The sequence below is a fragment of the Zootoca vivipara genome, chromosome 3, assembly GCF_965207765.1.
Source record: "Zootoca vivipara chromosome 3, rZooViv2.hap1.1, whole genome shotgun sequence".
Taxonomy (NCBI): Eukaryota; Metazoa; Chordata; class Lepidosauria; order Squamata; family Lacertidae; genus Zootoca; species Zootoca vivipara.
The window spans coordinates 19,652,967-19,678,712 of NC_142586.1; the positions used below are offsets into that span (position 1 = coordinate 19,652,967).

Below are 25,746 nucleotides of genomic sequence, written 5' to 3' on the forward strand. Positions count from 1 at the left end.
ATTCCACTTGTAGATCCTTACGCCTTAAAATCAGACCCACAAATTCCCTTCCTTAAGGGACACAAACTTGCACTGATGTGTGGACCATATGTGAAACTTGCAGCATCATTTCTCCTGATTTCAACAGCTATTCAGGTAATTCTAGTTCATAAGAGGATTTGCAGCAGCATAGATTGTACTTGAACTATGAAAGAACCTACATCAATTGTGAAACAGAAACATGGTCATATAGTTAGTTACAAACCACTGGCATTAAGTTGGAAGCTCTGGTAGATTTCCCCCCACTTCAGGATGGTTGGACCATCTCAAGAGTTCCTTCTACCAAACTCATTATTTGGATCTTTAACAAATACAAATACCATTTTAAAATATAACAATAATTGAACAACAGCTTATCCAAAAGCAGTCCAATTAGCTCAGCGATGGAGCACCAGTCAGATGGGTGGGGTACAAATAATAAAATAATAAAATGATGATGATGCAGAAGATCCAAGGTTCAATACCTGGCATCTCCCTGTTGGAAATGTCCACTGCCTGAAACCCTTGGTAAGTATAATTGTTCAATTCACACTGAAATGGAGAATGCCTATGTATTTTACTGAACACTTTATGTATATTATGTATGTATATTACTGAACACTTTAACTTGGGGATTTTCCATGGGGCTATATTAAGCTCTCTAAGCTCCTAGATGGGTTGATAATTTACTGTTACTGTTCTCTTGCTAGCTAACACCTGGTGTTTAACCTTAGATCACACGAGAGGTATTGAATTGCAAATTGCCATTTTGAAAGGGAGTGGCCTTTGGTCTTTGTTCCCAGACTCCTTGGGGTAAAGATACGTAAATGAGCTCAACAGCCTTGGGGCTGGAATATAGGCTAATGGAGTCTTTGAGAGAGAGCTATGTTTGTCAGCTCTGATTATGTTATTTTATTTCTAAGAAGCTGAGCCTGTGCTGGCCACTGCACATGACCTTATGGATTTTTTGGGTGTATCGTTTACTGTGTTTTGTTCTCTTTTGAATAAAGTTCTGCAAGTAAAGCTTTGAATCAAACTTATGGGTCTGGACAACTGCTTATTCCAAAATGAACACGTTGTTATGCATCCAGTTGCTTCAAGCTGTCAATCTGCAACAAACCTGTCGAGACACTGCCAATCATTGTGGACTGTCATTCTTTTCTAGTGGATCTTGTCCAGTTCATTGGTGGCACTGGAAATGATCTCCCGCATAAATATGTCCTCATTGGAGTAAAAGATGTTGATAATCAGAGACATAAACTGTGCAGTCTCTGCCTAGAAGACACAGGCCTCCACCTCTTCATCATGCCGTATTTCTTCAGGCATTTTGATGAAAGTTGGGAGATAAGCCAGTGATAACCCTCTGTTTGCTGCACACATTTATCTCTTATTTATCTGAAGTTAGTGAACCAATGCACTACCACCTATAGAGGAAACTCCCTATAAGACCATTACATAGATAGTCTAAAATTACCTAACTGCACCACTGCTAGTATTGCACCTGTATTGGAGCAAATTTTGTTGTTTTTAATGTACTGTATTCAGAAAGTGCATGTATATTTAAATGGCATGCATAATGAGAGATTTTGATTATGCTGCCCACTAGTAGCAGCTTTGTCTTGTTGCCAGCCAGCATGTGTTTAATTGTTATAGCAATCAGTTCACATGCGCTCTTGTTCAGCATTTGAAATGGGAAATCTGGTTTTAAACCATTTAAATGGCCTTGATTAATCAACCCTGCTCCACGTTTGCTTGGTGACTAATTTATCGTTTTGTTCCTGCTCTTGTCTTCAACTCTCCAGGTTGTACAAAACAACTTTGTCCTCTTTTGTTCTGATGCAACTAATCTTCACAACCACATTGATTATTTAGTGGTGCTTGTCTTGGTAAGCATGTGGGCAAAGCAGAGCCTCCTTGCAAAGTATGTTGCTCTTATGCTCTTGTTTTCATAATATGGTATGCATATCACTATTTAGACCCTGGATCATGCCACACCCAGGGGTTAATTTCATGCCATCAGGCAAGTAAATTATCTGGATTGCGGCTAGGAAGTTGGACAGGGTGTGAAATTCATTGAGTGTGATTTGTGTTTTAAAAACATCATTTGCTAACGCTCTGATCAGCTTTTTGACCCATGTTTATCAAGTTCACATGATAGTGATGGTGCAGTGGGCTAGTGTGTCTGGCTTTTAACCAGAAGGTTGGTGGTTCAAGCCCTCCCCAGGGATAGTTGTGGGCAGGATTCCTGCATTGCAAGGGGCTTGGATTAGATGACAGTTCTATGATTCTATGAGAACTGCTTTGTGGTAAACCCATATGGCCTAGTTTGTGCCCCTTCCTTTTTGTGATGTGTGTAATTATTCATATGGTGCTTCCTTGATCCCCTTGATATGAAGCATGCTTTCTCCTGTAATGGTTTTTCTTATCATTCATAGGTATCTGGAGCACTGAGCGTTCCATTCTGGCAATGGTTTCTGAACAGGTTCGGCAAAAAGACTGCAGCGAGTGGGATATCAGTAAGTAAGCCACCGAGTCACTAGATGCAAGCTGGCATTTTTGTTCTTTAGAGCCTCTGGAATGTTGGGTCATACTCCTTCTATACAAGAAAATCCCATTTTATGGCACTATTGGTTTATAAATATCTGGGTGCTTTGGCTTCCAAGTGGGTAAACACTGCTGCTGTGCTTAATCTGTGCACATGGCAATCTTGTATTGTTGGAGTGCTCTCTTGTGGTAAAACAAGGTCTATTGCTGAGCATTACAGACTAGTTCAAGTGTGTGTATTTCTCATTCAGAGTTCTGTTGATTGTTGACTCTTTTGTTTTAGAAACACTGGCTATTATAGGCAGAGCTGTCTAGCTGAGTGTCTGCTTATAAATGATTAGGCAGAGTTTATAAGCAGAGCTTGCTCAGCTATGTACAGTCATACCTTGGAAGTTAAACACAATCCGTTCCGGAAGTTTGACTTCTAAAAAGTAATCCAGACTCTGCCAGAATTCGCTTCCAACCCTAAAAAAGAGACTCTCATCCAACTGATGCCCTTTTTTTATGTAAGTAGCTTTCAAATGGATAGATATGCCTCAGTATGTTATTAAATACATATATTTTCTTTCTCCTGTAACTTGAAGAATAGAAACCAAAAATGGAAACCAAAGCGCAGCTTCTGATTGGCTGCAGGAAGCTCCTGCAGCCAATCGGAAGCTGCACCAGATGTTTGGCTTCTGAAAATCTTTCGGAAACCAGAACACTAACTACTGGGTTTCGATCGTTTGGGAGCCAAGGCATTTGAGATCCAAGGTATGACTGTATATATTTGATGCTTGCATAGCATGGGGAGCATGAGCCTAAAATTTCTGGCCCATGCACACCTGTAAGAAATTATAAAATTAGAAAGATATGGTGTCAACATGGATTGGCAGATATTTTCCTCACAGAGAAAACTGGGTGTGTTCACTATGGTGGATATGAGATATATACTGTGTGAGGCAGAGGCAGGAAGTCCATGATTTCCCCTGCAGCAAACACAGCCTGCATCTTTAACCTTTTGAATGGATGACCACATGTTGCATATAGGAAGCACAGGTGTGTTGTGTGCAGATTTATAGCTTCTTCTGCAGGTGGGGTGGAGGGTCCCAAAATAAATCAGGGCCCACACACACGTAATAAGAGGTTTGACTTCAGAGTGTCAACAGGTGAAGCTCTCCCCGTAATTGTCTTTCCAAATGACAAAAGGCTTAAGCAGTTCATATTTCTACCTGCATACAGACGTGAAAACCAGAGTCTTCCTCGAATGTCCATCCTGTTCCATGAAAAAAACACAAGTTTCATGAACTGCTAACCAAATGCATTATTTTCATCAACTGATCTTAGGCTTACAATATGGCATTTGGTGCAAGACCAGGCTTAGTAATTCTGGATGTTGTTTGCGGGGAAGGTCGTCAGCCTTTCGATTTAGAGTAGCTAAGGTCCAGGTGCCCATGCCTGGATAAATTCAAGACTAAATGGTTAAAAAGCAAGCAGTTGTCACAATCCAAGGGACGTCCTCACAGTCTGGGGTCCACTAACGGACAGTATAAGCCATGGGTAGGCAAACTAAGGCCGGGGGCCGGATCCAGCCCATTCACCTTCCAAATCCGGCCCGCGGACGGTCTGGGAATCAGTGTGTTTTTACATGAGCAGAATGTGTCCTTTTATTTAAAATGCATCTCTGGGTTATTTGTGGGGCCTGCCTGGTGTTTTTACATGAGTGGAATGTGTGCTTTTATTTAAAATGCATCTCTGGGTTATTTGTGGGGCACAGGAATTCGTTCTTTCTTTTTCAAAATATAGTCTAGCCCCCCACAAGGTCTGAGGGACAATGGACCGGCCCCCTGCTGTAAAAGTTTGCTGACCCCTGGGCTTAAAGGGAGCTTCTGATTTGTTCCTTTGCAAGCAGGGCTCCCTGCCAGTTTCCATCAGCTGAGCAATGCCGAAAGGGAACTCTGCTGAGATCAGGTGCACTAAGAAGTTCCCTGTTGGGAACTCCCTAGGAGACAGCCTAAGGAGGCTGGAAGATGCAGTCTATTCCCCCCCCCAAAAAAATTATTCATTTTATAATAACACAAATAAATACACAAAACAAAAACCAGACAGACATCACACAAAAATTCTTACCAAATCATACTTTTTCTTAACCTAGTTAGGTGACTTCCCCAAGTCCCCCCCATCTGAATTTCAATATTTAAAACAACTTTAGCAGTATCCCATTTTAACAATTAAACATAATCAAAATATTATCGCTATAAAAATTAATCAAAATTAAACACTAACACATCATAAAACACTAAACACTGAACATAAATCCTAGTTCTACCCCAAAAGCCTATATCAACTTCCCTAAGGATTTTAAAAATTTAAATATTACAATATTTTTTTCAAATATAATTTAATTTCTTCCAATCTTCTTCCACCGTCTCTTCTTCCTGGTTGCGAAGTCTCCCAGTCAGTTCGGCCAGTTCCATAAAGTCCATCATTTTCACTTGCCATTCGTCTATAGTTGGTATTTCTTGTGTCTTCCAATTCTTGGCAATTAAGTCTTGCAGCTGTTGTGGCATACAGAAAGAATGTAAAATCCTTTTTGGGGATTTCTTCCCCTATTATTCCAAGCAAAAAGGCTTCTGGTTTTTTAATAAAAGTGTCTTTCAACACTTTTTTCATTTCATTATAAATCTTTCCCAGAAGTCTTTTACTTTGGGGCACATCCACCACATGTGGTCAAAGGTTCCTTCTTTTTCTTTGCATTTCCAGCATTTGTTATCAGATGTATGATACATTTTAGCTAATTTCACCGGTGTTAAATACCACCTATACATCATTTTCATCATATTTTCTCTCAAAGCTGTGCATGCCGTAAATTAAAAACCTTTCTTCCACAATCTCTCTCAATCATTTAACATTATGTTGTGCCCCACGTCATTTGCCCAATCAATCATTACCAATTTCACTTGTTCATCTTTCGTATGCCACTCCAGCAACAGATTATACATCTTGGAAAGATTTTTTTTTTGTCTTTGTATCCAACAATTCTGTTTCCATTCTGGATTTATCTGCTTGAAAACCTGTATTTTTATTATCGAAGCTATACATTTCATTAATCTGATGATACTGTAACCAATCATTTAGCTTATCTTTAAGCTGATCATATGGTTTTAATTTAAATTTATTATCCACTTCCAACAACAGATCACTATATTTTAACGACTTGGTTTCCATATTTAACCTTTTATGGGCATTGGCCTCCAAAGGTGAAATCCATCTAGGTGTTTTCCTTTCTAACTAATCTTTATATCTGATCCAAACATTATACAATGATTTCCTTATCTTATCATACCATAAATATGCGTGCCAACCAAATACATTGTCAAAGCCTTCTAAATCTAGCAAATCAGCATTTTCCAACATAAACCATTCTTTCAACCAACAAAAGGCTGCAGCTTCAAAATATATCTTTAAATCTGGCAGGGAGAATCCCCCTCTTTCTTTCATATCCGTTAATAATTTAAACTTAATTCTGGGTTTTCCCCCCTGCCAGATAAACTTTGACAAAACTTTTTGCCATTCTTTGAAACATTTCATATTGTCAATAATAGGAATTACATGAAATAAAAATAACATCTTTGGCAATACATCCAACTTCACAGCTGAAATTCAGCCCAACAATGATAACTTCAAATTTAACCAATTATCTAATTTCTCTCTTAATTTCGCTCCACATCTTATCATAATTATCTTTATATAAATTCAGATTTTTAGCTGTCATATTCACACCCAGATACTTCACCTTTTTAACAAAATTCAAACCAGTGATTTCCTCCAATCATTTTCTCCTCTATTGCGGGCCAGATTGAGAAGGCGATTGGGCTGGATCCGCCCCCCGGGCCTTCGTTTGTCTACCCATGCTTTAAGCGGTCAGCTGTTCCATTATAACAAAGTCTGTACCTGATCCACATCAGACATAACAGGTATGAGGCATGTGAGCACCATTTGTAGGAAACAGTGCTGCATGTCAAATGGGAGCGAGGTCCCCCACTCCTGCAGTCCTGTTTCTCAACTCCACAGTATTGCTGATCTAACCATATAACTTTTCTCCCAATTTCCATTTCTTCCAGTTGATGATTCCTGCTTCGACCTTGCTGGTGCTCTTGCCAGAACCGGCTGTTGCCTACTTTTCCGCTGGTGTTTCAGGGATTAGCATTGCAGCCTCTTTGCTGTTGCCATGGTAGGACAGTCTTATAGGTGTGTGTGTGCATATGTGTACCAGGTACAAAATCAACAGTTATCAGCATTTGAAAGGAAATATCTGTTACACAGTAGGATGTGCAGGGCATCAGAGACTTTGTAGTATCTGTAAGGTATGCGCTTATGCCCTGCCTGTGCCCTGTATCAGGGTGCACTAAGAAAAAGAGCAGTGTATCACAGCAGACTTTTGACTCGCCCAAACTCACAGGCCAGCTCTTTTTTCTCCTGCACGCAGTGAAAGCAGCTTCCTAAGCTGAAGTTAAAAGCCACTTTTCATGTTTTCCCCCCTAGCATTGATAAGAGATTGGGTGTGGAAATATGCAAAAGGGGCTGTGAGAAGAGTTGCACAAATGTCTTGCTTCTCTCTTTAATCCTCACCTTAGGAGAAGCAGCCTTTGCCATATTAATACTTCCTTGAAATGTGAGGCATCACTAAGAAGGACTTAAACTTGCATTTATTCATCTCCTATAGAGAGAGCACAGCCAGGCACCTTAAGATGGCTATTGCATTTGTAAAAAGGTTTATGGGAACATAATAATAAATGTATAACATAATTTGTATTGGTTGAGAGCAGATCAAAGAGCTGTTCAAACAGAGCAATGGATTTTCTTTAGAGTCGCACTGGTGTTTTCAGCCAATACAATACCCGCAGATGCTTTGAAAATCTGCTACCTTGTTAGGAGCATAGATATTTGGGATCTCTCTCTCTCTCTCTCTCTCTGAGGTTTTACAAATGTCTCTTACTGTAACTCATTACAAAAGTCCTCCTGGGGAATATGCTATACTCATTCAGTTTTATTCTCTGTTGTTCTAGACATCACTAACCTATCAGCAGAAGTAATTAAATTTGCTGTTAATCAAGAGTGCAGTCCCAGCCTCCCTCCCTCATGCTTATTCCGGAATAGCAAACCTCTGCCAGTGTTAAGTCCCTATCCATTAACCTGCAGGATCATTAATTGCTTCAGGATTCCTATCTGACCTGACCTAATTAGTTTGTAAAGCCTCCATGTTTTACATAAGTGGTATAATATTTATTAATTGTGCCACAAAAGATAAAAATGCCTTTCTTTTAAAGTATGCTGCTCATTAAAATGTCACATCATTTCCCAGAAATATCTAATGGATGTGTAATTTTTTTTCATTGGTTGGTTAAAGGTCCATGTTGCCTGATGTAGTCGACTACTTTCGGGTGCAGAATCCTCATTCGACAGGACATGAAACCATCTTTTATTCTTCATATACCTTTTTTTATAAGATGTCAGCTGGGATTGGACTAGGAATTTCTGCGGCTAGTCTGAAGTGAGTAAAACACACACACACACACACACACACACACACAGTTGCTTCAGAAATAGATATAGGAACACATTATAAATATCCATGTGTCAGTATCTGGGTTCTTTTAGGTACATAGGAACCCAGGGCATGGTAAACTAATGTGGGGCTTGTTCAGTTAAACTCTCAGTATCACTTACAGTTCAAGGCTCTTATTACCAGTAGAACCAGCATCCACACCCAGGAGTATCAGTAAGCAGGAAGTGGTGAATCTCTGAGTATCAAACCTAGTGAGAGCCTGTCAAGTGAGGTGGCTAAAGGGTCAAACTAGGTCTGAGGAGCATCCAAGTTAAAATCCTCACCATGAGGTTTGCTGGGCAAAAAGAAAAACAAACAAATACAAAAAAAAGAGAGGTCCGCTAGGTGACCTTAGGCCAGTCTCGATTTCTCAGATTGCAAACCTGCCGTGTTGTAAGAATAGGCAGCAGGAGATCCTCGAATGACATTCCGAGTGGAATCTAAATGTGAAAAATAATATTTGTTTACATAATGCAAAAAGCCATTTTGAAATCCAAAGCCAGCCCTGCTTAATTGTCAACCTACAAGCTGTGGATTGTGGCTCTTTCCTAATGAAGGTTAAAAACAACAACACTCATTTAACAGCTTGGAAGCAGTGTGTGGAAATAGGTTCCTACATGTCAAATTATATTCATTTATTTCATAAAATCTATATGCTGCTAGATTGTAGAAAACCTCAAAGCAGTTCACATGTACAAATTGTTGTGGGGGGTGCTGTGTGAACCTGCACAGGTGTACAATTCCACTTTCCATGGCTAGTACTGTATGATGAGTCTCACCTTTCCCTACTGACCTTGAAAGTGGGGGAAAGGGGTTGGGTATCATCCCCACAGTTATACTGGGCTTATGAAGCACAAACTACAAGCCTCAGTCCTCTTATCCAATGGATCCACTCCCAAGTGTGTAGGAATCGTTCCAACAGTGATGTTGTGCCCCAGAGCTGGTCAGAGGCCTTCAGAAGCTTTGTGTAACTGCAAAGTTGATTCCTTATACCTTCCCTATACCCAAACTTAGAGAGGGAGGAGGGAAATAGGACTGTCCTTAATCATACACTGTGTTTTTTCCGAGATGCAGTTTGAAGTTGGGTAAAGACTCTGCTCCTTTTGGTTGCTACCACAGCCAGCTGAAGTTTGTGGACTCCTGTGCATTTATATTGCAAATTTCATCAGAGCTCCATTTAACTGCCTGAATGTGCATTTTGATGTGAAATAGGAAGTGCATCAGTTAAAAAGTCACAAAATCCAGCTAGTGTTTAAGTGAGTAGCAAAGACTCCACATGCAATTTTTAGTGCAAGACACTTTAAAATTAAGTCTTGCCTCAATGCAGTGAACATGCTCTACTTCTGCTTTAGTGTCTGCAGACAGGGAACTTATAGTTCACAGAATTTCTAGCAGATAATGAATTCTACTGCATTCTGCTTGCTTAAAAATGCCAGAAAAGTTTCATAGGATACAAAGGTTAATAAATACATGTCCATGTACAGGGTGAAATGAATTAATTCCACAATGTGAAACTGGTTTGCCGAAGATTTCGGCTACAGAATGTAGGTAATAATTGGCTCATTGCTTCAGTCTTGACCACAGCGAGAGGTAAAAACATGACTCCGTTTCATCTGTAAGCCCCTACCTTCTTCATTACTCAGATCTGGAATCACAGATAATACTGGTATATTTTAAGTATTGGTATCAGCAAGAAAAAAAATCTCCAAGGAAGCTGAGATGCTATCAAGGAGCCAGTGAAACCCCAGGGGAAAAAAAATTAAGGGAAAGTTCTACAATGTGAGTGGGAGAGGTTTTACACACACACACACACAGAGAGAGAGAGAGAGAGAGAGAGAGAGAGAGAGAGAGAGAGAGAGAGAGAGAGAGAGAGAGAGAATATGGTAGTATGAAGATACAACTGTAACAGCTGCATTTATTTTTTTTACTAGTCTTGCAGGTTTCAAATCAGGGGTGTGCAAACAGTCTCACAGTGTTGTTATCATGCTGAAAGTCTTGGTTGGAGCAGTCCCGTCTCTTCTCATACCATTAGGCTTGTTTATACTCATTTTCTATCCAATCAATGAAAAAACTCGACGGGAAATAAAATATGCCCTTGAAAGACGAAGGTAAGTATGTACCTTCAACAGATTCTCTTAGTGCTCACTATGGAAGAGACAGGCTATTTCAAAAACAAACACCTTGTATTATGCTGCATACAAAGAATCCCTTTACTGACCTAGAAAACAAAATCTTTAACTTTGAAAATCATACTGCATTGCTTGACTACCAGCATTTTCTGGCTTCATTTCAGCAGAGGCTCTATAGGCTTTCTATATGGTATGATGTAATACCCTGCTATTGCACTTTTGCATTGTTAATAATGTCAGTGCAAAGCTGCAAAGGGAAGTGCAAAGGAGAATGATTTTTGTTGACTGCCCCTTTGCCCTGCAGTTCCCAGGGCCACCTCCCACATTGTTCTGGAGGGTCCATCAACACTCTAAAGCAGCAGTAGGGGAGAGACCCCACCGGGCCAAAAGCATTCCCCACCTCTGAGCTACAAGCTGCCACTTCAAATACAATTAAGGGGCAGGACCATGTAACCGCCCTGAAAGTTACAAAAGCATGGGAGTGTGGTTGCCAGGTTCCCAATGCCTCAGGAACAATTTCAGATGATGCATAACTGAAACACAACACTTCAGTTATATTAGTTCAGAAAGGCTGGACCCAGGAGATGCAGGTGGCGCTGTGGTCTAAACCACTGAGCCTCTTGAACTTTCCGTTTTTGGTAGGTTGGCAATTTGAATCAGCATGACAGAGTGAGCTCCTGTTGCTCTGTCCCAGCTTCTGCCAACCTAGCAGTTTGAAAGCACACCAGTGCAAGTAGGTAAATAGGTACCGCTGTGGTGGGGAGGTAAATGGTGTTTCCATGCGCTCTGGCACTTGTCATGGTGTTGTGCCAGAAGCGGTTTAGCTGTCTGTAGGCAAACACCAGCTCCCCTAGCCTGAAAAGTGAGATGAGTGTCACATTCCATAGTCACCTTTGATTGGACTTAACCATCCAGGAGTCCTTTACCTTTTACCTTTATTAGATGTCATTGTCTTAGCAGCTATGTTACAACGTCAACTACAGAAAACACATTATCATGTATCTGAAGAAGTGTGCATGCACACGAAAGCTCATACCAATAACAAACTTAGTTGGTCTCTAAGGTGCTACTGGGAGGAATTTTAAAAAATTTTTTTCACAGAAACCACATTTCTTCATGTGTTGTTCTTTTGCATTTTTTAAGGCAGGCGTTGTCCAAGCATTCTCTGTGAGAATGAAGAAATCACTTCTCTCTGAAAGCCGGAATAGCTTGTGGTAATGAAAACCTAACCAGGCAGCAGTACTTTGTGGGATAAAAGGCTGTTCCTTGTTCCACCGAAGCTTTATTTCACGGATGATACACACATCTATTTATCAAGGCTAAATGAATTCAAAACACATTGTAACTTGGAGCATAGTTTGGAGAGGAATGCTTAGAACCTGGATGTATAGAACACTATTACCATACTGTGAAGCTCTGGGTAAACTGCTTGCTGCTCTTTGCACTGATCTACAGCTATACTGAGGATTGGAAAACAAGCTGCCTTCTAAGCATTGCCCGACGGTCTGTCTCCAAGGATGGGTAGTCCTCAAAATTTCAACTAGGAGGTCACGTTATCCATGCCTACGCAGACTCTCTGTTCGTCAAACAATCCCCTTTCACCATTTAGAGCAATAACCGATTAGAGCAAAAATAAAAATGGGGGGGATCTTTTCTTCATCAACCCTTCAAAGTGTCAGCATGTTTTCATGATTTTAAAATGTGATGTTTTGCACCGTCTACTTATCTAAAATGACACTTGGTTATGTCCCATAAAAAGTGGCTCTGTGCAAAAACATATTGCCAAATATAAAGGCTTGCTTTCCATGTGCTTTTTAAATTCTAGCCCATATTTAAACTATCAAATTGAGGCTGTGAGAAAGCAAGAGCATCTGTAATCCAGCACGATGCTGCAAAACAAAATAGCAAAACCTTTAAATGTGTCTTTGCTTCTGTAAAATGTTGGAGATTTGCTATTCCAAGTGTTATTCCTAGCTCCGTGATTTACCTGGAGATAATGATATTGAGTGTGGCTCTTCAAAATCAAGGGTTCAAACAATTGCCACTCCATTGCACCACTACTTTTGGCATTTCTTGGTATGGCAATGTGTGCAAGAGGGTTGGATAGCTAATCAAGTGAAAACCATATTTATTCCAGGTACTATATTATTGAGGGACCCAGGTGGCGCTGTGGGTTAAAGCACAGAGTCTAGGGCTTGCTGATCAGAAGGTCAACGGTTCGAATCCCTGCAACGGGGTGAGCTCCCGTTGCTCGGTCCCAACTCCTGCCCACCTAGCAGTTTGAAAGCACATCAAAGTGCAAGTAGATAAATAGGGACCGCTCCGGAGGGAAGGTAAACGGTGTTTCCGTGCGCTGCTCTGGTTCGCCAGAAGCAGCTTTGTCAATGCCGGCTCCCTCAGCCTATAGAGTGAGATGAGCGCCGCAACCCCAGAGTCGGACACGACTGGACCTGATGGTCAGGGGCCCCTTTACCTTTACCGTATTATTGGGAGAACCCCTTTGATTGCTACATTCTGAAAGTCAAGACTTTCAGAGGTTATTGCACCAAAACTATAGGATATTTGACATTCTTCAGGAGTACCACATGGTCCACCACTGATTTTGAAGTCAGATGTTCATGTGGAGGTTCTGTTGTTGTTGTTATGAACTCGCACCTTCATACTGGAGTCGCAATTTGGGTAATTTCTGTGGCGCTTTACTGAGCTACTAGGACTCTGATTTCAGTAATACAGCCTTCAGATGGAGACACCAGTTCCTATTAACAGCATCTCCAAATGAATACCACCTGCTCATGAGCTCCACGGCAGATTCCACAGAAGTTTCCAGATAATGTAAATAATTATCCATTCAGGTGCCAAATGCTTGGGACAGGAGTGATTACAGTGGAACCTCGGTTTTTGAATTTTCGGTTTACGAACACCGCGGACCCATCTGGAACGGATTAATTCACTTTCCATTACTTTCAATGGGAAAGTTCGCTTCAGTTTATGAACGCTTCAGTTTATGAACAGACTTCCGGAACCAATTACACCCATGCTTCGGGTTAAGAACGCTTCAGGTTGAGTACTCCGCGGACCTGTCTGGAACAGATTAATCCACTTTCCATTACTTTCAATGGGAAAGTTCGCTTCAGTTTATGAACGCTTCAGTTTAAGTACTCCGCGGACCGTGTAGAACAGATTAATCCACTTTCCATTACTTTCAATGGGAAAGTTTGCTTCAGTTTATGAACGCTTCAGTTTATGAACAGACTTCCGGAATCAATTGTGTTCATAAACCGAGGTACCACTGTAGTCAGTGTTGTGTCTGCCTGTGCACACAGAATATTGGCATTCTCTTTCAAAATGTGCTAAGTTATTTTTCTCCCAATGTCACTGTAACTGCCATCCACTGCTATTTCACTCATTTATCCCAGGTCATGTTTTGGTCCTCTGTTGAGAGTACAGATTAATGAAAGAGGTACAAAAGTAGAGCACACGGCTACATGTGTTGTCTTCCTCTGCTTGCAAGTAAATTGACTCTCCAGGTAGGTTCTTAGTGAGCTAAAAATATTCAATGCAGCATGTAGCATTGCTAGGAAATCTAAGCAGGGGGCAGATTACATGGCAGGCTTTGTGACCAGTGATGGCTGGATATGATGAAGTATAAAACTCCCATTCTCATACTTACCAGTAGCTGTCGGCAGAGAAATTGCACTATTTTTTCAGTGAAGAGCAGGTTCTCTCAGTCTGAGCTGGTACATGTTGGAATTTTAATGGCTAGAGTGTATAGCTGAATATATTTGGAAATGGAGAATGTATTTTTATTAATGAACTGTAGTGTTTGTAAGTTTAAGTTTAAAAGCTTTCACAGGGTTGGGAAAAATTCTGAACACTTAGAACGGGTGCATTTAAGTTATTTTGGAACGCAACCCATTGGAAGCAAATCATCAGCTGGGCCCAGTGAATGATTAGATTTGAGGATTTAAATGTTAAAAGTATGCTATTTGGCATCGCTTGCCGTGATACATCACAACAAAGCAAAAAAGTTGCTTTTGTATCCTAATCCTAATGTATCTCTGGGAGTTGTCAAGCTATGCATGAGCTGAATGAGGTGGTGGAAACTAAACACTTCTTCCATTACATAGTGGAGATTAAGCCTACAGAATACAAGACTAGGCCACTGTATTGTTTATAAGGGTCTCAAAAATGACACAGTAACCCAAGGAATTTCATTCTTTCTGCTGCCAAGAAAGCTTGTCTTCCTTTACAGTTTCTGTGCAGCCACAAGGGATGTCAGAGAATTCTGGCAGAAGCTGAAGGGGAAATCAACATCATGTTTGCTTAGTTGTCCCATGTCCCAAATGGTATGTCACTGTTGATGCATTTAGTCTTCAACCAATGTGTATTTGATTATATTTCCCCCTGTTTGCATTGTGGGATGGAATAACAATGACAAAGTAATTTATGCCAGAAATCACATAGGTTCTGTATTTTTACTGCAGCGGACAGCAGATTGGTAACATTTTTGGTGCAAGGCAGTGGATGCCGCAAACACAAGACGGAACAGAAAACGATGCCTTATTACATCCCTAGCAGCCACACATACCAGTTTTAAACCTATGAACCCCCTTTTGGAACTGAAAGCACACCCTGGTATGCATTAAACACTCCCCTGTAGGTGATCATTGCAAGGGAAGATAAATGACAGCTGAAATGCCTTTCAGGCACTTTTTTTAACCTTTAAAACTTCACATGCCTGCTGTTTCTAGGAAGTCTTCTAATTGTGAGTCTTTTGTGGTTGAGCTGAGAGTTTGTTTGGACCCTGGGTGAGAACCCAAAGGCTAAAGGGTGTGTCAGAAGGAAAATGAATTGATACTGCTTTATAGATATATTCACAACTTTCTATTTATGTAACATTTTTATATGTAATTGTGTATTTTTGTAATATTTTAAGCTGTCTGTTGTTGCTTCAGATTTTTGTACACCACTTAAGAGAAAATTCTAATATATTAAGCAGTATAGAAATTAAATAATTAATTGAATGATCTCAAACAGCTGATAGACCTGCAAATGCCACAGAGGATAGTTTTGACAATTACTATTATAATAGAACATGCTGTATTCCAGAACGAAAACATGCTGTTCAGCTGACTAGCATAGGAGAGATAGCAGCTGCTGCTTTTTGGAGAAGCTGAATCAGTTTATTAAAAATATTTTGGTATATGTAAGATAATAGCTAGCAGTGCAATGAAAATGTATAATGGCAATATTAGCTGTCAGGTGATTTTAACAGTTTCTCCATTATTATTTTAACATCTTATTTTAACTAGGATTTTATAAAAAATGGATTAGGGTTTTTAATATGTTCCATATGCCCCTTTCCCATTCTTCTTTCTTGAAACTTCCACCAACTCAATCACCTGTAAGGTCTAAACAGCTTTGCAAGGCAGCAAAACATCATGTTTGAGATCTCCAGTTCCCAAATATTAACTCTGCCCCTCACCTCCTAGGGTATGTGATATCACTTTAGAATACCCAGCAATCAGTCTTCATAGCTGTTATGAATTAAACAAATCTACTTTTTATTATAGCTTAGAATTGTTCATCTTTGATACATGCATACTTCTAGACATTTTGAAGGAAGACTTCAGTTGAGATACATTAAGGTTAGATGCAGTTACTCTTATCATGATTCTAATTCGTGACTAGTTCTGTAAGTGGATTTAAATAATCACTTGTTCAAGTGCATAGGAATTTCCAGGCACTGGTAAAGTACAAATACATTAGTATAACAATACAGAAACTGTAGCAGGAGGAGTGTGTTATATGGCACAGCAATAAATATGAACCAGTTTTGATTTCCGCTTCTAGAATCAGAAACACCACCAGTAACATAGTTTTCAGTGTGTTCATGCCACTGAGATGTGTCCTGAGTAAATTCTAATGACAAAACCCCCTGAAGACCAATGCTCTGGATAAAATTTGACTTTGTGTTTAGTAGAGAAACATACTTGGTGAGGAAATCTGATAATATAAATTTGTTAATAAATAGGTTTGTTGCTGTACATTGCCCTGGCATTTTATACTTTTTATAAATAAATAAATAAATAAATAAATAAATAAATAAATAAGAGACTGAATAAACTTGTGGATGTGGTCTACAGAATTATACCAGAATCCATTACTAAAATAACCTGAAGTTTGCAGAGCTGTAAATTATATTTTAAAAAAGACCAACAAGGTAAGATGTACAAAATGGTGAAAGACCATAGGATTGTAAAAGCAGGGAACCTTCCCCCCACTCCCATGAAAATGCAACTTTTAATTTTGGAAAGTGAAAACTTTCAGTCTTAAGTGACAACTAACAAACTGTCCTGATGGAACGACTTTAATTTGGTTATGAAGCCGTACTGGTTTGGCCTGAAGAATTGCTCTGTACTAGACTCTGAGAAGAATGTTCTCCCATCACTTCCATAGAACTGTTATCACGATCCAGGCTTTGGGAGGAAAGCTTCCTGTATCCACCTGTGGAACTGATAGCATCCAGTGTTTTGGAAGAATCAGTGCTGCTATCATTACACCTGGCAATATCACTAGAGTGGGCATCCCTTATGACTATCTCCTGCAGGGCATCAAATGTTAATGGAATAAAACCTTCGTTGTCTGAAGTGAGCACAATCCAGGACAAACCTGTTGAAGACATGAGATACATACAATTTTTCAAGAGCATAATAGAAAAACAGTGATCTTTGTTACACTGTTTGTGATATAAAATGACAGTAGCTGGCTGACTGCCTAAATTCAGAATTAAGCTTAACGGTATCAGACCCAACAATTATGCAATACACTTCTAGCCATAGGTGCTAACTCCCCAGGGCCCTGGGTGCCCGAGCACCCACAAAATTCCCCATGAAGGGCACCCACAGCCCCGGGCATGGGAGCTGGAACTCCTGCTTCTAGCTAGCCATGTTAAGATTAATTTTTACGTACACAGAAAGCAGCAAGAAATACATCTTGACATGACTTCCAAGTCACAGACAACTTTTAAAATGAGATTGTATCAAAATGACACTTAGGCCATTTCTTGGCTGGAAGCATTTAATTCAAATAATTCTTGCATTGCAGCTTCTACCTTGTACATTGAGAATGGTATTATTTCAATACAGTGATTACACACTCTGAATGGCTGGTACAAGCTAGTAAGACATGAACACTCCCAAGGGAAGGAATAGTACTAGCAAACCAAACAGAAATTGGGGGTGACCACTCCACTCTGACAGCTGTCCATGTCTTGGTTCAGCTTATGTAGCCCAGTGAGCAGAGGAGCATGCAGCACCTCAATACTGGAGAATTAAGCAGCAACAAAGGTTGGATTCTATGCTTTAGCCAGGGTCCCTCCTGTTGTCAAGCAAGGCCACAGACCCCACTGATCTGTAGCTTGGCTGCCAATGACTTTAGATGTTTCGTGCTGAGCAGCAGAAGCAAACTCCCATTTTTTTCTTGTAGTCCTGATGGTACTACAATTTCGCTGAGTCTGAAAATGCAATGCTGCAGATGCTCAAGAGTATTTTTCTCTTTAAAAAAATATCAGGATAACCAAACAGGTTTTGGTTTGGGGTTTTTTTTTCTTCTTCCAACACAGCAGGAATGTTGGAAGTAAAGAATGAAATGGTGGAGGATGTGTGTGTGAAATGACTGTTAAGCCCAAGGTCTATATCTACCTAGCTGCACCGTTCAGGACCTTCCTCCCTTTCATCTCAGTTTCAGCCCATTGATACAGCAATGTTAGTAAGCTGCCTAAAGATTGGGGTGGGGTGTTCTTCCTGAAATGTGCATGGAAACACTTTGGAGATTATTTTAGCCTTAATAGAACCAAGAGCTTTTGGCCTGCCTCTGCTTTCCTAAAGCAGGTAAAAGCCATTTCCCCCAATGCTATCCCAAAGCATTCATACCCCAGATGGGTGGGGTATAAATAATATATCATCATCATCATCATCATCATTATTAAAGAGGCACTTGGAGGCTTGCTTTTTTCAGGATGAAACGTCACAGGCTTAAAAAGCAGGAGGTAAAATAGGGAAGGGGAGTAAAACCAGACAGTACATGCCACCTTGAGTTGAGGTAGGGCATGGATAGAATAATGCCAGCATCAGCAAAGCAGTTCAAGAGAAACAGGGAGGCAGACTCACAGACATGCAAGGGGGGCATTATTGTAAAAGATGTCAGGAAGGGCAGCAAACAGCTTTCCCAAACCACCTCTTCCTGAAAGGACTGCGGCACAATCAGGGAGAAAACCGGCAGGTCCAAATGTCTAGTTCTGCTGGCACCTCGTGAAGCAGCCTTTCCAAAGAAACTTGATTCCAAACTGTAAAACTGTTCCTGGATTACAGGTGTAGTCAGCTTTTAGCAGTCATGAAGTACTTCTCAAATTTTATATCGACACAGCGAAGTCATTCACTACCCGTAATTTTAGGAACTGCTAGAAATGCAATTCTTACTGGCAACTCCATTTGTCGGTTATGTAACACTATGTGACAAGTGACATCATGAGAAGATTGAGGCTTTACAGTCATGTGAACTTTTAATCTTTCTGCTTAATGCTTTATTTGAACTCAACTTAAGGCCAATACCACACAAGACTTTCAAAATATCTCTGCGGGCACAGGTAAACAAGCCAGTATATGTAACACATTGCAGACGTGTTAATAACCCACCCTGAAATTGTGCAAGTAAAATTAGGGCAAGTCACAATTTATAAGATTTACTTTCATAATTGAATAAGAGGAATCAATCTGAAAATCACTATTGATAGCAAGAATGTAACTGCCGATTTGAACAGAACGGTGGCAATTTTCTTAAATTATTCCAAATGCCATATGCGAGTTTTTGCAGCAGCTTGCAACAAATGAAGCATGCTGAAGCCACTGAATATGGAGCAGGGTGTTGCTAAATTGGGCACACTGTTTTTTTTACTGGGCCTTGATAGTGCTGTTAACTTGTAAAATGTCTGCAATTAGGCAACTGCACTTGGGATGCTGAGCATAATTCTGGTCATAGCACCTCAAAAAGGATACTGTAGAGCTGGAAAAGGGCAATCAAAATGAAATTCCCTATGAGGAAAAGCAGAGCTAATGCTCAGAAATATCTATTTACACTTGCTACTGAAATATACATTACTCTAAAGCAGGCATAAGTAACCTTGGCTCTCCAGATGTTTTGGAACTACAATTCCCATGATCCCTGACCACTGGCCCTGTTAGCTAGGGATCATGGGAGTTGTAGTTCCAAAACATCTGGAGAGCTCTAAAGCATAGGTGATATCGTGAGAAATGACACAGAAGATACAAGTTATGCAAAAGAAATCAGTATTCCTTCTCTGATTTCCCAAATGGTCTGAGTGCCCAAATGTTGTTCTAATAAGCACAAACTCTAGCTGAAAATAAAAGGCTCTGGCACCCTCACCTCTTATAAACAAAAATGTAAAGCAACTCCCGTTTCTGAATTCTAAATTAAACCAAATATAACACACACAATAAAAGGCACAACTGTTTTCCCACTGGCACACTGCCTTCCTTCCAGATCAATCAAATATTTTCACTAAATACTGTACCATATTTCTGACAAACAGAACTTACCATGCTGCATTTCAACAAGAGTCAGGTTGAAAATCTGCTGAATTAGACTTAGACGAAGTTTGCCATCACAGAGGATAACAGATCGCTTCTCAGGTGTAACAGTTCCGGAACAATCCTTCTGTAAATTAAGAACAAACTACCATATTACCATGATCAAGACTTATTTCACCCCCTTCCCAGGCACCTAGCAACAAGTCTGATCTGCATGCATCTAAATTTGCTGAAGGTTCCAACGCAGCCTGTGTCGGTCACCTGCTTGGCCCAGGAGTGGGGAAACTATATCCAAATTTGCTGATTTGCCATTAACAGGTAATTAGCACAAGCCCTCAAATTGGACAGCACTTGCCAAAATCAAACAGATGCCCACGGTCTGGGACTGCATTCAAGGATCTGCAGGCCCGTGCAACAGATATGCATTGTTTGTACACATAAGAATTCCAAGCAGGTCTCAACCATCCTGATGAACGCCCAGTGAATTTCCAGAGGTCTCCTTCCCAGCTGTCGCTCTATGGATGTGACCCTCCAGATTTGTTGCACTTCCAAACCTCATCAGCCACAGGTAGCATAGTCAATAGCCAGGGATGATGGGAGTTGTAGTCCAGCAATGTCTGGAAGCCCACAGGTTCCCATCCCTAGATGCTCTTAGTGTTGCACAGCTACCTTTGTACAGTAAAATAGTTTGCCTCCCTTCAGTGATTTTGTGCCAGCCCATGCTTCTCTCCAGAGAAAGGAAGCAAGATTGCTAGTAGTTTTAAGCATAGCTGGTAACAATAAAGCACATGAATACATACACTTTTTGTTTGAAAGGTACCTGATAAATGATGTTAATGAAAGAGGGAGCACGCGAAGATGGATATCCCAGCAGAGGTTTTTTCCCCGATTTCAAAAGCTCTGTTAGTTCAAAAAGCTGATGCTGCAATTCTGCAAACCTGCAGCACAGCCTTTCCAGATGCTTAGAGGTGTAAGAGGGTTCTTTTTCAATTTGCAGTAAGTTTGTTTTTGAGGAATTTGACATATCAGTAGAACTATGCACATGCTTGTTTGGTGAAATGTACATGTTTGACAATCCTGAATCAGTTTCGATTCCTTGAAGAACAAGTGAACGATTTGTTGGTTCAGCATCCAAACTTCCCAGGACTTGAGGGAAGTCCCTGGAAATCTTTTTCTCCTGGAAGTCAACTGCATTGGTCAATATGCTTTGCTCATTAGCAGGGCTCTCAATTTCTTCTATGAGTTTTCTGTTTCTAGGAGACTGGATTGCTGTGCAACTTGGCAGCAGCAATCCATCACACAGGACATGAGGCTCTGAAGAATGAATTTCTATGCCCTCTTTTTTTACCGGTACGTTTGCAAAGCAAACCTGGGTAGTCCCTGAAAGGACAGAAGAGTCTTCTTTGCACACAACTTCTTTGACCATCAAACGAAGAATGTACTTGTCTGAGCGTGACGATGGAAGAAAAGCTGGGTCTGTTAATTTCTGTTTTCCAACCAGTATCAGCAATAGCTTATCTGTCAGGAAACACAATCCCTTTGGCCTTTCGCTTTTCTCCAGTTGAATTTGTTGAATGTTAGGCAAGTGAGATGAAGATAAAGAGTAAGCCAAAATTATATTACAAGTGTTGGACGCCACTGCCACAGTTTGAGTTTTGGAATCAAAAGTCATTATGTCTGGGACCAGAATCCCTGAGATGCTGACTTTTTTGGTAGCTGTCACTTTTCTTTCAAAAGTCACCAAGATCAGGTGTGAGGCATCTTGGCCACTTCCTGTTAAGTAATCCTTAGTTCTTAGATGAACAAGAGAATTGTTATCAGATTGCTGCTTGCTCGCAGTGAGATGGGTTAGATCCACTGACGAAGATGTAGAAGTTACAACAGACCCAGGTTTTTCTTGGTCTGTTAACTTTTTCCCACTGTCTACAGAGAGCTCTTCTTTGCAGCCCGACGAGGAAGTTTGTGGGGGAACGGAGTTTCCGACAGCCTCAGATGGCATTTCAAACGAAATGCCCGCGTTTAAGCTGCATATCTTATCTAGTGGAAGTTCGGTAGCAACCGCCACTTGAGAACCTAATGTTGCTTCGATTGCACAGATGTAGCCTCCCACGTCAAATACTGGGCAAAAAGAGCATGCATTCAAAGTTTTCTGTTCATCATCCCAAATGTAGGAATGGAGGGCACTGCCTATCCCAACCACCAAGCGGTTGCCTCCCTCAGTCCAGCAAGCACAGTGGATGGGAGCACTGCTTTTAATATCTGCTTTTATTCTGGAGTTGTTGATCCGAACAGAGTGTAGCACAGATGTGTCCCGCGTAGTAAGCACAGCCAAGATTTCCTTTTTCGGATGCCACACACAGCCCTGAGGAAGTATGGGAAACAGCTCGCCAATTTCGCTGATTTGATAAATCATCAGTTTGTTTCTTTCAGAAACACTGTAACATAGCTGCCACATGGTGATGTGTTTTTTATGCTGGATAGCAAGGAGTGCAGGGAGATCTGGGGCACAAGATGGAGCCCAGTAAAGTCCATGGACGTGTTCAAACTGGCCAACAACATTTGAGTTGCCAAATTTAGGTTCTCCATTATGCTGATATAATGAAGTCAGGATCACTTGCTTTCCATCAGTCCAAGCAATCCCATGCACAGGATGTATGGCCTGGTATAAGGCATTGAGGCCAGTTCTCAGCAATTTTCCTTTCCCCAGATCCATTTTTATGTTCTGATGGAATACATCTATAAAGAAAGCAAACAAAAAACATTCTTTGAAACATTTTTGCTGTCATTAATTTGTCTTTATTCCATATAATGACGCAAATACGAAAGGTAAATGCCCAGGAACATTTTGAGGCTCACTGTTGAAAAGAGCATGCTGGATGAATCAAAGTAAACACAGTATACATCTGAGGTCCATGTATCTTTTTTCCGTAAAGTTTTTAAAATTTCATTTTACAATGTATATAATAAAAGAAAGAACAATGAATAAAAATTAAAAGATGAAAAACAAAACTATAAAATTAGTGGAACAAAACATGGAATAAGTATAGTTGCACATGGGTTAAAATAACAAAGTCCAAGAATAGAGGCTCATGAACCAGTAGGTATTATGTGCATTTTTTAAAAAAGTATTTATATTACTTTGTTACAATAATAGACAATAACAACAACTTTAACAAATGCTAGAATATTGATGTTCTTCTCACATTACCCATTTTTATTTCTAAGGTTGCATACACACTATAGCTTTGAAGCCCATTTGAAACATTCTTTCCCTCAAAGAATTCTGGGTACAGTGGACGCTCGGGTTGTGAACATGATCCATGCGGGAGGCGCGTTCGCAACCCGCAGCGTTCGCAACCTGCATCTGCGCACGTGCGGGTTGCGATTTGGTGCTTCTGCACATGCGCTGAAACACGGAAGTAACCCGTTCTGGTACTTCCACAGGTTCGGCGCGGAGCACAACCCGAAAGGCACAACCTGAAGAGGCTGTAACCCGAGGTATGACTGTACTGCAGTTTATCCCTCAGAGGTACAAATCCCAGCAACTCTTGACAAAACTACGGTACTCATAATTCTTTGGGAGGGGATGGGATCTGTTTTCTGACATCTATGTCAGACAGGTACTCTCACCAAAGAGTCAGGATTGGCAGCAGCTCCCTGCCTTGCCTAAGGCAAATATAAGAAGCTGGGGAGAGGACTTTGTACTAAGTTTACCATCAGAGTGAAAAATAATCAGCCCTACTACTTGGGGTACAGCTGCCTTCCCATTTCTTTTTTCTTTTAAAGTGTTTGTAGTGGCTGGGGAGAAGTGTGCAACAGAAAAATATTTGGCAAAAGCTTAAAACCTTGACTATATAATGCAGATTGTGCCTTTCCTGCCACTGGCTTGGATTAGTTTCAATGCTCTGCATGTGTTCTGTATTCCCTGTACTATATTCACTAAAGATGAATAAGTGAGTATCTACGGTAGAGAATTCAGAACACGTGCAGAGCACTCAAAATGATCCAAGCCAGTGATACGTCCCAAGTCTGCCTTAGTGATCCCATATGTGAAATGGCTACGTTTTCTAGTTGTCTTCTAAATGCATGGTTGGCATCCGTCTGTCCTGGGAGACAACTGAGGAGTGATTACTTGATGATACACTCCACATATAACTCCACATATAACAAAGAGTCTTGGGGTACCTTATGAAGTAATAAATTGTGGCATCAACTCTTGTGGCCCAGAACCCATTTTCTCAGATATCAGGTGGCAAACTAAACTAGTGCTGCATGTGTGAGACTTGATGTAAGGTCCACAGCAGGTATGTCTGCACATAGTTCTCGCTTTATGCTTGTGACACAATTCCAGCTTGATTTGTTATGTTACTCTGCACTGACCTGGGTATCATTGCTAAGTCTTTCAAAAACCCAGTTGCTTGGCGGCAGGTAACTTGTAAAGTGCATACAATAGCCAAACAAAACATTTTTCCGAATAGAGCAAGCAGAGTGTTTTCTCTAGGCTCTGCCAGTCTTTGGGGAGTTCAAAAGCCCGCTTCATACAAGCATATATAATTGTGGCAGCATTGGGAACCCGCATGCCTGCTTCTTCACTCCTAGTTCAGTTGGCAGAGCATGAGACTCTTAAATCTCAGGGTCGCAGGCTCAAGCGCCACACACTGGGCAAAATGTGGACCAGATTACCCTCAGGGGTCCCTTCCAATTTGACCATTTTTAATGCACTTGGAGGAACCGCAGTCGCGCTTAACTCTGCTGCGTGGGAGCAGAAATCTCTCTTCCAGCGCGATAGTAGCCTAGTCAGGTAGAGCACGAGACCCTTCATCTCAGGGTTGTGGGTTCGAGCCACGCGTCGAAAGATTCCTGCATTGAAGGGGGTTGGACTAGATGACCCTCGGGGTTACCTACCGACTGCAAAATTCTATGATTTTATACAAACCATATTGTGAAAGGCCCCAAAGGCCTAGACTGAGTACTGTTCTGCCACTCACAGCTTCAGTTGGTTAGGAGCGGGCTGCCGATAACCCCAAGGTCGCAGGTTTGAGCCCCATATGGGACCGCCGCCTTATTCCAGCATTGCAGGGGGTTGGACTAGATGATCCTCAGGATGCCTTCCGATTCCACGAAAGGAGAACTGTCCGTGTGGGTTTGCTTTTCTTTAAACTTAAATTCAACGGGACTCGTTCCCAAGCAGGTGTACGGGACTGCGGCCTAAATCGTGCCACACGCCCACCCACTATAAAACTGCAGCGCCTCGGGTTTTTCCCTCGGGCCGTTGGCCCCGCCCCCTCCTTCATCGCCCCCGCCTACCTGCCCGCCCCCGCCCTCGCCGCGGGAGGCTCTTACCTTATAAGGGAACGCTGTTTGGTTGCCAATCGGGATAACAACATCGGCCTCTTCTTGCACCCGCTCGGCGTTCTGTTCATCCCTGTTAGTTCGGGAGCGGAGGTGGAGGAGGAGCTGCTCGGCTCCGGAGCCGCCACAAGGGGCGCTGGCTGGCCTCCGGGAGGCCTTCGGTGGTGGCAGTAGGCGGGAAAAGAGGCGGGGCCTTAAGCCTGGCGCCTCGCGTCAGCTCCCCTTGTCTACGCTCCTCAGTCGACGGCGCTCTACTTACCAATGGGTCTCTCTATGATCTAACAAACGCCCTCTCCCGACAAGGGACCTGCTGCTTTTTTTTTTCTCTAAGCCTCTCTCACGTGGCTTAAGCTTCTCCTATGCGGTTGGGTCGCCGGCGGCGCGTGCGGTTCGTGGGGGGGATTTCTGACAGGGAGGCGGGGCCAGGAGTTGCGCTGGTCCCGCCGCGTCCTCGGGGTTTCAGTTGGCCGTTATGAGGCAACCTTTCCCGGTTTGTTCGTTAGGCGCT

General features: G+C 41.4%; 2 protein-coding genes across 8 annotated transcripts in view; one reads left to right on the forward strand and one right to left on the reverse strand.

The window, feature by feature from the left end:
- MFSD2B (MFSD2 lysolipid transporter B, sphingolipid) overlaps positions 1-11,952 on the forward strand; it is a 33,021-nt gene extending 21,069 nt beyond the window's left edge. Inside the window, exons 8-14 of one of the 5 annotated variants that reach the window (XR_015948859.1) lie at positions 14-135; positions 1,821-1,904; positions 2,454-2,534; positions 6,666-6,775; positions 7,952-8,095; positions 9,224-9,405; positions 10,081-10,206. Coding sequence is in view for 4 of the 5 variants with exons in the window: in XM_035109976.3 (XP_034965867.2) it covers positions 14-135; positions 1,821-1,904; positions 2,454-2,534; positions 6,666-6,775; positions 7,952-8,095; positions 10,081-10,257; positions 11,422-11,449 (746 nt within the window). In the remaining variant the exon portion in view is untranslated. Of the gene's footprint in view, positions 1-13; positions 136-1,820; positions 1,905-2,453; positions 2,535-6,665; positions 6,776-7,951; positions 8,096-9,223; positions 9,636-10,080; positions 10,262-11,421 lie in introns of those variants that run through there. The other 4 variants (XM_035109976.3, XM_088665651.1, XM_088665650.1 and 1 more) reach the window with 4 other exon arrangements.
- A 3,866-nt stretch (positions 11,953-15,818) lies between these two features.
- On the reverse strand, positions 15,819-25,712 carry LOC118082451 (WD repeat and coiled-coil-containing protein). 3 transcript variants are annotated; one of them, XM_035109973.3, is made up of 4 exons: positions 25,230-25,712; positions 20,707-22,622; positions 19,896-20,013; positions 15,819-16,950 (listed from the first exon to the last, which is right to left on the reverse strand). In XM_035109973.3, exons 2-4 carry the CDS (start codon positions 22,597-22,599, stop codon positions 16,658-16,660), a joined length of 2,304 nt encoding a protein of 767 aa, XP_034965864.3. In that variant the 5' UTR covers positions 22,600-22,622; positions 25,230-25,712; the 3' UTR covers positions 15,819-16,657. The 3 variants fall into 3 exon arrangements, with proteins under 3 accessions (XP_034965864.3, XP_034965866.3, XP_034965865.3); XM_035109975.3 differs by lacking the exon at positions 25,230-25,712 and adding an exon at positions 24,875-25,152; XM_035109974.3 differs by lacking the exon at positions 25,230-25,712 and adding an exon at positions 24,823-25,139.
- Between the last annotated feature and the right edge of the window lie 34 nt (positions 25,713-25,746).